The sequence below is a fragment of the Schistocerca piceifrons genome, chromosome 6 (assembly GCF_021461385.2).
Source record: "Schistocerca piceifrons isolate TAMUIC-IGC-003096 chromosome 6, iqSchPice1.1, whole genome shotgun sequence".
Lineage (NCBI taxonomy): Eukaryota > Metazoa > Arthropoda > Insecta > Orthoptera > Acrididae > Schistocerca > Schistocerca piceifrons.
The window spans coordinates 331,008,286-331,021,203 of NC_060143.1; the positions used below are offsets into that span (position 1 = coordinate 331,008,286).

General features: G+C 39.3%; 1 protein-coding gene across 1 annotated transcript in view; it reads left to right on the plus strand.

Moving 5' to 3' along the window:
* Nucleotides 1–12,918, plus strand: part of LOC124802759 — a 428,511-nt gene that overhangs the window by 25,635 nt on the left and 389,958 nt on the right. The window contains exons 2-3 of the mRNA XM_047263751.1: nt 2,759–2,826; nt 4,517–4,575. Of these exons, the coding sequence (XP_047119707.1) occupies nt 2,759–2,826; nt 4,517–4,575 (127 nt within the window). The remainder of the gene's footprint in view (nt 1–2,758; nt 2,827–4,516; nt 4,576–12,918) is intronic.

Below are 12,918 nucleotides of genomic sequence, written 5' to 3' on the forward strand. Positions count from 1 at the left end.
GCACGACCGCATGTTGCAGGTCCTGTACGGGCCTTTCTGGATACAGGAAATGTTCGACTGGTGCCTGGCCAGCACATTCGCCAGATCTCTCACCAATTGAAAACGTCTGGTCAATGGTGGCCGAGCAACTGGCTCGTCGCAATAAGCCAGTCACCACTCCTGATGAACTGTGGTATCGTATAAAGCTGCATGGGCAGCTGTACCTGTACACGCCATCCAAGCTCTGTCTGACTCTATGCCCAGGCGTATCAAGGCCGTTATTACAGCCAGAGGTGGTTGTTCTGGGTACTGATTTCTCAGGATCAGTGCACCCAAATTGCGTGAAAATGTAATCACATGTCAGTTCTAGCATAATATATTTGTCCAATGAATACCCGTTTATCATCTGCATTTCTTGGCGATGGGCAGTTGCGGTTCGTTGCACGTGTAGTGGGAATGAAATACATTTTTGTTACAAAATGGTTATCAATCCAGGTGATCATAAAGCGTCCTACTCTTGTAAATATCCCGATGTTTGACGACATATGGAGATATTCGGTTGGTGTACAAGTTCATAGCGTTTTTCCGTAAGTTTAATAAACAGAACAGATTCACATAACAGAGGCTTTAGTCGTCAATAAGACACTCTCCTTCACTACTTACTATAATTAACCAGCGCTGGGGTAACTTTTCTATTGCGCAACTGTAGGAATCACGTGGTTTTGAGGTGATGAGCTCGTCGAGCCATGTTCGGGGTGCATCTTCATCCCGAAAGGAAGTTCCTTCGAGGTTGTTCGAAAGAGTGCAAAGAAGGCGAAAATCTGAGGGCGCAAAATCAGGTGAAGAAGGTGAGTGCGGAATGACTTCCCAACCCAAGTCTTGTATAGTGTTTTTTGTCAACCTATCAGAATGCGAGCGGGCATTATCGTGGAGAAGCATCACTTTACGCAGTCTTCCTGGCCGTTGTTCTTGGACTGCGTCTGCAACACGTCTCAGTAGTTGACAATACATGTCAGCAGTGATGATCACATCGCGGAAGCAATTCGCAGGACACCACACTGTCGCTGTTCCGCCAGATACATAACATTATCTTCTGTGGACGTGTGCAGTTCTTTGTACGAGGAGTTGCTAATTTGTTTGGGCTCAGGCATTCCTTTCTTTTCCGTATGTTAGCTTAAAGACACCATTTCTCGTCACTCGTAACGATACTGGATAGAAATGGTCGGCGTTGTTCACGAACCAACTAATGACCATCAAGCCGAGATGCACATATATCCACCCGCACATTTTTGTGATTTTTACTTTAGAGCATGTGGTACCCACACACTCGATTTTTGGACTCCCTCATTCCATGAAAATGTCGCACAGTTGTGGAATGATCACAGTTCATCACATTTGCCAGATCTCTATTACACTGACGTGGATCAATGTGGATTAATGCGTTTAAATGGTCTTAATCAAACCCTGATCGTCTTCCTGAATGTGCACAGTCACTAGTGTCCAAACGATCCTCCTTAAAACGAAAAAACCATTTTCTTGCCGTGCTCAGTCAAGTGACATTATCCATGTATATGGTGCAAATATTTCTAACTGCCTCCACTGCTGTCACTCCCCCTAATGAACTCAAACAATGTCGGAAATGTTCACATTTCTTCACTTGCCACTCCATTTTCTAGCGTCCATAGCTATACTCACTATCTCCAAATGACAATATGTAAACTCAAATAGCAACAGTGAACTATAAAAAAAATGACTATCGATAAATGAACCCATAGCAACCAGAATACCAACATGAAAGATAAACACTCTATGAAGTTATAAACCAACCTAATAAAATTAGATTTACAGTATTGTGAACAAAGTGCAGGTAATCTACAGGACATCATGGAAAAAAAGGGTTTACAATTAAATACGCACACCATACCGTACCTACTAAGAGTATGATACCATAACGTGTTGCTCAGGAAGTACATACCGAACGCTTCATTTTTCCGGTACCTCTCTTGTTCTACTCTTCTGATCATTTATTCGGCCCGCTGTCATTTGAATGTACAACAACAAAAATACTGAAAAACACTGTGGTGCTGGAAAATACATTCTCACAACCGGCCAACTGCATTCGACGCTCCCAATACCCTCGGTTGAAAAATCATCAACTAGAGTCAATTGACGTAGAGTAAATACGAAAAATAAATGAATGAGAACGAAAGACAATCGCCATAGTCTAAAACTATAGAACATTTTCGCGTACTGATTGTTGCAACGTCATTCATGGCACCATTTTCCGAAATAGCAGTCTTAAAACTACTAACACAGCTCACTGAACTGAGTGAAATGTTATACTTTGCAATGATTGACGGAGTTTAGACGGTTTTAGCATTACTGGAAAGTGCCTGATGATTTAGGCTTCTATTTCCTTTGGAATACCGTACCGGTAGTGGTTCATTCAATATGGCTAGGGATTATTTCTTCCATTATTGTTGTATAACAGAGTCAATATCCATGTGAAAAGCATTACGTTATTGTGACTGTACCTATTCCCACGCTCCCACATTTACACCATTACAAGCACCACAGTGTATACAGAAATTCGATAAGAACGAACATTTATACTGAAGTTTCGTGCATACAAGACAGACACTCTTTTAACTGTATTGCTGTATGTCAATAGTGAAAAATTTTTTTATCGTTATATAACTGATAGAAGTGATCGTAATAAATAGTTATGACAACATTGTAACATGATGCACCTTTCTCATTGAATTAATGAATTTTATAGGTGCAGTTCTACTGGCCATCTTTATTCTCATCACTAATGCCGAAGCTAACGTACCGAAGTGCCCCATGGTGAGTATGTAGTTTGTAATTACTGAATAAATTATTCAGTTATTTAGGTTTATACTTACTATAGTTAAAGTAACGAAAATTAAGTTTGCGAGAGGAATCAAAAGTTATAGCAAACGGGATTACAACCACGATGAAGAATAAGAGAACTGAAAATTATACCTATTCCAGCAAAATAATACAGGCAAAGATAGAACAACCACCCCCTTTGAACTGAACCTGAGGCTTCATGAAAACAATCTGTTGATTATTATCCAACAGTCCAAAGATGTTTGGGAGGCCCAAGAATTGGATAGTAGAGCAGAACAGTGTCACAGCCCAGCTCATGAAGTACCGGATGGTAACATTGTTGACGAATTGCCAGAATTGGTAGTCCCAAGAATGCTATTATGAATATAAATGCCTGTGTTTATTAATTGCTGTGCCTGATAACTCACTTCCCTCTGTATGACAGCTTGGAAGAATTCTCGTATTTAGAGACTCTTAGCATTTGACAACTGATTTACTAGAAAATATGTTAATGTGTGCTAGAACAAATTGTTTTCTTTTTACAATAATTGAACAAAATCTAAGTACTTTTCACTTAACTTTCTCATAGAAGACACACTAGCATGGCAGGAGCTGAGAGCTGAAGAATAAGTAGAATCTCTTACCTTCACTGCTGGGGTTAGTACCAATGTCAAAGACAACAGTGTCTCACGCAACAGTAATCTTATCACCAGACTAATAAATTGAAATCAGGGGAAGTTACCACCTACAATGTCATCTGCAATCATTCTGTGAAACAACAAAGAAAACGTGTTCAGAAACTGAACAGTAAGGTCTACATCTATATCCATACTCTGCAGACCACCAGAAGGTGCATGTCAGAGGTTATATCCCATTGTATCGGTTATTAGGGGTTCTTCTCATGTCATTCATGTATGGAGTCTGGTGAGAATCATTGTTTGAATGCCTCTGTGTGTGCTGTACTTATTCTAATCTTGGCCACACAGTGACTATGTGGGCGATATGTAGGGGGCTATAGTATGTTCCTGGACTCATCATTTAAAACTGGTTCTTGAAACTTTGTTAGTAGACTTTCTTCGAATAGTTTACATCTATCTTCAAGAGTCCGCCAGTTCAATTTCTTCAACACCATTGTAACACTCTCCCACAGGTCAAACAAACCGATGACAATTTGTGCTGCCCTTCTCTACATATATTCGATATCCCTGGTTACTTCTATTTGGTAAGGTGATACCTTAATTTAGAGAAAATGAGAAAAAGATTCAGTTATGACTTCATTAGTCCTGAAATGTGGTTGCTGTGTATTCAAGAAACTATGGGAGGTTAAAGGAGAACAGTTACAGATAATTTTGAGGACAAGTCCTGATTTCAGTGCCAGTTCATTGTTACTGCATCATAGCCCTTAATTATTAATTTGCTAGACTGATGTGTATTACCAAGTCATTACCATCTTTTCTATCCCATTTGTGAAATATAAATGATAAAGTTTGTTGTTGCCATGGGGATGCAAAGAAACTAACTACAGTAGATACACTGCCAGTGCAGTTTAGTGATGGATTTATACTTTTTTCTGTTCTCTGACAATACTGTATGGTGTGAAGAGAAGAAAGAAAAATTAAATTTAAAATTGGGTATTTTATTTTGGTACAGGTTCTAATTTCAGCCTGATGTGCTTATTTTTAAGGCCCAAAATGAGCAACTGCCATGTGATGGAACATCATCTTCTGGAGCAGTCATTAACTTGTAAGTGAAATTTGTATTCATCTGTGTTCTTGTTACAAATAAAGCAAAGTATCATATTTAGGTAAGAACACAATAGAGGGGATAATCTTGTATATTTGCCTGTCAATGACTAATTGCCTCTACTATTTGATGAATTGTTACCTCTACTCCTAAATTATTTACATTTGACCAGAACTTTTGGCAGAAAATTGTTGTGGGGATTTCTTTCTCTTCTATTTTTTCTGAATGGTTTCTCTTTTAGTAAATGCAGAAAAACCTTCATGAAAGTATAGTTCTGTTTTTGGTTCCAGTACTTACTCAAAATTTCAACATGTGTATTGCCACCTACTTGCGTTTAAAAATCTGTGTATAATCACACTCCTTGAAAGTGCTGGTACAGATTATGTAGAGAAGAGAGAAAGATAAGCTGAACTGCAAGAGGGTTGGCAGAACAGTGATATTAAGAGAGATTAAAGCAGTAAGAACTTCATGTCTGTTACAAGAATACTTATGGATAGGTACTGAAAACTTGGGACAACTTCACAATTATTCTTAGATGTAGTTTAAAACTGTTGGTATTGTCTCACATAAGATCTGTAAGTTGCTTTGGAATATACTAATGACAATTTTTTGCTACAGCTCTGTAGCAATATCCAGATCAAAAAAGGGTGTGTTTTATCACCAATTCTGTTGATCATAGTTATGAATCTAATCATGAGATTTAAAATGAAACTGAATGTAAGGCTTATTCCCTTGTATTTGAAAACCTGTGCTGTTATAAGAGTAACATGTGGAGAATCAGAAGAGTCAGTACAGGAAATTCTTGCTATACTGAACAAAATAATGATGATAATAATAATACAACTGTAAATCAGCAAATTTAAACTTTAGGAAATACCATCCACAGTGAAGGAAATGATTCGGACTGCTTTCTGGAAGAGGCCAGACTGAAATAATTCCCAAAACTCAAATATTTTGGGAATACTATATTAAAAGATAACATTTTAAGACAGGAAATCCTCAATAGAAACTAAAAAGTGTCAAACATTACCAATCAAGTGATAAAATCTTCGTGGAACATGAAATTAAGATGCAAAAATGGCAGTAATGATGAATATCTAAATTCTACTAATCCTTACGTAGTTGTGAACCAAAAACATATAGCTTCTTAGCGAGAAAAATAAAACCAAGCAGAAGATATGATGTTCAGCAGGACAATGTGTCCTGTGACTTGCAAGGATAAAAGGAGACATAAAGCAAATTGTTGTGGAAAAGTTAGCATGAAAGAGCATGTTTTAAATGCAATAACCAGATGTAAACCCCAGTCAAAGGGCTACATATTTTCCTACTGTAGACTGTTTTAAGGTTAAGGAGAATGTTTCTTTTCTTAAGAAATTTGACAAGTCATCTGTTAGTAAATGCTGTGCAGTTTCCTTGCAGCAGTTTTTTCAGAAATAGTAGGACATTTCATGAATCAAAAAGTCTATGAACATTTCACTTATAACACAACTGTGACTAACTGTTAGTACAGTTTTAAAACAAACTCAGCAGTGTGGAACGCTATAGAAAATGTCGTGTCACCTCATTTATTTCCAGAATAATTTTTTCCTGGTGCTCTAGTTAGACATGCCTGTTTCTAGGAAATTAATAGTTATACAGACATAACTTATATTTTAAGGACAACCGTTCACTGGCTTGTTAGCTGTAGCTTAGAAGATCTGCACTGCACGGGGTAACCGCGCCGTCTGCGGCATCTTGCCACGGATTGCATGGCTCCCCTCATCGGAGGTTCGAGTCCTCCCTCAGGCATGGGTGTGTGTGTTCTCCTTAGTGTAAGTTGCTTTAAATTAGATTAAATAGTGTGTAAGCCTAGGGACCAGTGAGCTCAGCAGTTTGGTCCCATAAGTACTTACCACAAATTTACAAACTTAGAAGATCTGTGAGACTAATGTTAGTGAGAAAGTTGCAGCTCTCAAACTGGACCTCCCCTACAACACCTCCCCACCCAACCCCCCCCCCCCTCACCTCCCCCCCCCCCCCCCACCATGCTATTCATGCAGATAGGGGCAAAGTTACTTTATTTCTTAATGTTTCAGGAGGTGTTTCTTACAACTGGCCTAGTTCTAGCAATTCTTTGTGCTGATGATACCACTTCCATAGTAACTTTAAATACACTGAAGAGTCAAAAGAAACTGGTACACCTGCATAATATCGTGTAGGTCCCCTCAAACATGCAGAAGTGCCACAACACAATGAGGCATGGACTCCACAAACGTCTGAAGTAGTGCTGGAGGGAATTGACACCGCGAATCCTGCAGGGCTGCCATAAATCCTTAAGAATATGAGGGGCTGGCGATCTCTTCTGAACAGCACATTGCAAGGCATCCCAGATATGATTAATAATGTTCATATCTGGGGTGTTTGGTGACCAGCAGAAGTGTTTAAACTTGGAAGAGTGTTCCTGGAGCCACTATTTTGCAATTCTGGATGTGTGGGGTATCACATTGTCTAAATCTACACCTACATCCATACTCCGCAAGCCACCTGATGGTGTGTGGCGGAGGGTACCCTGAGTACCTCTATCGGTTCTCCCTTCTATTCCAGTCTCGTATTGTTCGTGGAAAAAAGGATTGTCGGTATGCTTCTGTGTGGGTTCTAATCTCTCTGATTTTATCCTCATGGTCTCTTTGCGAGATATATGTAGGAGCAACCAATATACTGCTTGACTCTTCGGTGAAGGTACGTTCTCAAAACTTTAACAAAAGCCTGTACTGAGCTACTGAGCGTCTCTCCTGCAGAGTCTTCCACTGGAGTTTATCTATCTTCTCTGTAACGCTTTCACGATTACTAAATGATCCTGTAACGAAGCGCGCTGCTCTCCGTTGGATCTTCTCTATCTCTTCTATCAACCCTATCTGGTATGGATCCCACACTGCTGAGCAGTATTCAAGCAGTGGGTGAACAAGCGTACTGTAACCTACTTCCTTTGTTTCCGGATTGGATTTCCTTAGGATTCTTCCAATGAATCTCAGTCTGGCGTCTGCTTTACCGACGATCAACTTTATATGATCATTCCATTTTAAATCACTCCTAATGCGTACTCCCAGATAATTTATGGAATTAACTGCTTCCAGTTGCTGACCTGCTATTTTGTAGCTAAATGATAAGGGATCTATCTTTCTATGTATTCGCAGCACATTACACTTGTCTACATTGAGATTCAATTGCCATTACCTGCACCATGCGTCAATTCGCTGCAGATCCTCCTGCATTTCAGTACAATTTTCCATTGTTACAACCTCTTGATACACCACAGCATCATCTGCAAAAAGCCTCAGTGAACTTCTGATTTCATCCTCCCGGTCATTTATGTATATTGTGAATAGCTACGGTCCTATGACACTCCCCTGCGGCACACCTGAAATCACTCTTACTTCGGAAGACTCCTCTCCAATAAGAATGACATGCTGCGTTCTGTTATCTAGGAACTCCTCAATCCAATCACACAATTGGTCTGATCGTCCATATGCTCTTACTTTGTTCATTAAACGACTGTGGGGAACTGTATCGAATGCCTTGCGGAAGCCAAGAAACACGGCATCTACCTGTGAACACGTGTCTATGGCCCTCTGAGTCTCGTGGACGAATAGCGCGAGCTGGGTTTCACACGACCGTCTTTTTCGAAACCCATGCTGATTCCTACAGAGTAGATTTCTAGTCTCCAGAAAAGTCTTTATACTCGAACATAATACGTGTTCCAAAATTCTACAACTGATCGACGTTAGAGATATAGGTCTACAGTTCTGCACATCTGTTCGATGTTCCTTCTTGAAAACGGGGATGACCTGTGCCCTTTTCCAATCCTTTGGAACACTACGCTCTTCTAGAGACCTACGGTACACCGCTGCAAGAAGGGGGGCAAGTTCCTTCGTATACTCTGTGTAAAATCGAACTGGTATCCCATCAGGTCCAGCGGCCTTTCCTCTTTTGAGCAATTTTAGTTGTTTCTCTATCCCTCTGTCGTCTGTTTCGATATCTACCATTTTGTCATCTGTGTGACAATCTAGAGAAGGAACTACAGTGTAGTCTTCCTCTGTGAAACAGGTTTGGAAAAAGACATTTAGTATTTCGGCCTTTAGTCTGTCTTCCTCTGTTTCAGTACCATTTTGGTCACAGCGTGTCTGGACATTTTGTTTTGATCCACCTACCGCTTTGACATAAGACCAAAATTTCTTAGGATATTCTGCCAAGTCAGTACATAGAACTTTACTTTCGAATTCATTGAACGCCTCTCGCATAGCCATCCTCACACTACATTTCGCTTCGCGTAATTTTTGTTTGTCTGCAAGGCTTTGGCTATGTTTATGTTTGCTGTGAAACTCCCTTTGCTTCTGCAGCAGTTTTCTAACTCAGTTGTTGTGCCATGGTGGCTCTTTTCCATCTCTTACGATCTTGCTTGGCACATACTCATCTAACGCATATTGTACGATGGTTTTGAAGTTTGTCCATTGATCCTCAGCACTATCTGTACTTGAGACAAAACTTTTGTGTTGAGCCGTCAGGTACTCTGTAATCTGTTTCCTGCTGGAATTGCTCATGGAATGTACAATGTAGAATGTAGTTTATTCATCTCATAACGTACAGTTACAAATCAAAGATTTTTGTACTAGAGACATGTCAAATTACTTTTAAAAAATAAAGTTGTAATAATTAACATATTTAATCAGATGTTTCTGAATTTTTAGACGTGAACAATTTAACAAGAATATATATAACACTTATGGGCATTTTGCAGCTTGAAATACAGTTTTTAAAATATATTAAGAATTTGTTATACGATACGTAACCTTTATTTTTTCTTTTCTTTTCAAACTGCCAAACTATCCTGCGTGAATTCTTCAATTAAATAATAACATTTTCCTACTAGTGTCTTAAATAACATATTTGTATTATTTAATTTATTGTAAATTTTTAATCCTGTGTACAATGGTGTTTGAGCATAAAATTTTAAATTATGGAAGGGAAGTTTGAAATTTTATCTGTGACAAGAACTGTAATTGTGGTTGAAATGAAAATTGTCATGTGGGTTTTGATTTTTATATCTGAAAATAAAAATTTCATAGATGTACAGAGAAGGAATGGTTAGTATTTTTAATTTTTTACATAATTTGTAACATGATGTTCTTTTTTGGACTAAACACATGTTTCTTACAATTCTCCTTTAAAGTATTAGTAATCTTGAGCTGTTCATAGAGTTTCCCCAGAAAACTATTCCGTATCGAATTATAGTTTCAAAGTAGCTGTAGTAGACTGTCTTCCTGGTGTCCATAAGGGTGGAACCAGATAAGACATTGATGGCATAAGCTAGGCTGTTTGGTTTGTTCACTAACAAGTCTACGTGTGCCTTCCAATTTAAATTTTTGTCAAGCTTCAGACATAACTTGCTTCAGTCATTTCCTGATCACTGTGCACTATTTTTATGGGAGATGGTGATGATGTTTTAGCACTGAACTCCACTAACTGTGTTTTTGTGAAATTGAGTTTTAATCAACTTTGCTGAAACCATATTTTCCACATATCATGAATTTGTTCTAAATTGTCATTTTCAATTAAACTGAGGTGTCTTCTGTGAATAAAATTGAGCCATGCAGGACCCCTGTACAAATCTTTTTCCAGTCCAAGAATGATTTTTTTCCATTTGAATTTAGTATAACTTTCTGTTTTCTTTCAGGCAAATAAGGTTTTAAACACTGTAATGCCCTGTCCACTATCCCACATCTCTCTAACTTGCGTAGAAGTAGTGAGTGATTGATCAAGTCAAAAGCTTTGGTCAAATCACAAAAAATACCTGTGACCTTTTTACCCTTGTCTAAAGTAGAGATTATCTTTTCAGTAAATTCCCTGACAACGTTTTTCCCCTTTTGAAACCCAAATTGATTTTTGACTATGATATCATTTTCTATGAGAAAGTTTTCAAGATGTTTTGCAATAATCATTTCTATGACCTTAGCAAAAACTGGCAGCAGGGAAATAGGGTGGTAATTTCCCATGTCAGTGAACATGAATGGATGCAGGTGATAAGACAGGATGCTTACATATGTGTCTCCTGTCAGAGACATATCTAGACATATCAGGGGTCCCCCCAACTGCACACACCCCACACCATTACAGAGCCTCCATCAGCTTGAACAGTCCCCTGCTGACATCCAGGGTCCAGGGATTCATGAGGTTGTCACTGTACCCACACAGGTCCATCTGCTTGATATAATTTGAAACGAGACTCATCCAACTAGGCAACATGTTTCCAGCCATCAACAGTCCAATTTTGGTTTTGACGGGCCCGGGCAAAATGTAAATCTTTTGTTGTGCAGTCATCAAGGGTACATGAGTGGGCCTTCGACTCTAAAAGCCCATACTGATGATGTTTCATTGAATGTTTTGCATGCTGAAACTTGTTGACAGCCCAGCAATGAAATCTGCAGCAATTTGCAGAAGGGTTGTACTTCCATCGCATTGAATGATTCTCTTTAGTTGTCTTTGGCCCTGTTCTTGGAGGATCCTTTTCCAGCCACTGCGATGTAGGAGATTTGATTTTTTACCAGACTTCTGATGTTCATGGTACACACGTGAAATGGTCGTATGGGAAAATCACCACTTCATCATACCTCGGATACGTTGTGTCCCATCGCTTGTGAACTGACTGTAACACCACGCTCAAACTCACTTAAATCATGATAACCTGCCATTGTAGTAGCAGTAACAGATCTAACAGCTGTGCCAGACACTTGTTGTCTTATATAGGGGTTGCCAACTGCAGCACCATATTCTGCCTGTGTACATATCTCTGTATTTGAATATGCATTCCAATACCACTTTCTTTGGTGCTTTAGTGTAACTTAGTCGAGTGGAACACAGAGAAAATAACCTTAGAATAGTCAGTCATTGACTTAAAGGTAACCAGTTAGCCATAAATGATAATAAAAACTGAGAATGTAACTTTAAGTTTAAGTAATTATCCTGTCACAAACTTCATCCATCATTAAATTGATGGGCTTAAACTTGGATTCTAAAATCATGGGGTATCATTCACAGAGTCTAGATGTATTAAACTATCAAGAGTAGTATACCTGTTAAACAAAGTTGGAATAAGTATGGGTGAAAAATTTTGCTTGGCTTGTATTATGCATTTTTTCATAGTTATATAGCATAATGCATACTGGTATGGGGTAGCTTGTGGCAGAAGAAGCCAATCAGATGCATTCCAGGTATCTTAAAAACAATGTATCCAATAGGCAAACTTAATTATGTGTAGATGCTTTCTTATGCTAATCACATGGGGCTTATGAGCTGCTGCATGACATGGAGTATGGACCTCCTCAACACATTGATTCCATATACACTTGACAGTCATAGGATGTCAACCAACTTAAGCAGCAATACATCACAATCATAAACCTCCATCTTGCTTGGACACATTCATGCCACCATAGAATTCACACTTGTGGTGGTGACATTACTCCTTTTTACATGAAGCAAAACATGATCTCCTCACAAACAAACAACACTCAACGCAATTTCTGAATGAGAAATTTGCTGTGTAATGCTTCCCTACATAAGGAGTGTAGATGCAGTCACATCCACCTATTTGGTGTCATTGTGCTGAAGTGAAAATCATTTGCATATCCAAGCTACAACACTTCATGCCATGTTAACATCTTTTGCATGCCTTCTACATAGCAGTTGAAATTGGAATTGCAAGCAAGGTAGCTACAAAACTCTAAGAATTAAATTTTTCAGTACACAGCCATTTCAGTCACATACTTTCCCAGTCCCCCCCCCTATGAACTATAGACCTTGCCATTGGTGGGGAGGCTTGCACCTCTCAGCGATACAGATAGCCATACCGTAGGTGCAACCAGAACAGAGGGGTATCTGTTGAGAGGCCAGACAAATGTGTGGTTCCTGAAAAGGGGCAGCAGCCCTTTCAGTAGTTGCAGGGGCCACAGTCTGGATGATTGACCGATCTGGCCTAACCAAAACGGCCTTCATGTGCTGGTACTGCAAACGGCTGAAAGCAAGGGGAAACTACAGCCGTAATTTTTCCCGAGGGCATGCAGCCTTACTGTATGGTTAAATGATGATGGCGTCCTCTTGGTTAAAATATTCCAGAGGTAAAATAGTCCCCCATTTGGATCTACGGGCAGGGACTACTCAAGAGGACGTCGTTATCAGGAGAAAGAAAACTGGCGTTCTACGGATCGGAGTGTGGAATGTCAGATCCCTTAATCGGGCAGGTAGGTTAGAAAAATTAAAAAGGGAAATGGATAGGTTACAGTTAGATATAGTGGGAATTAGTGAAGTTCG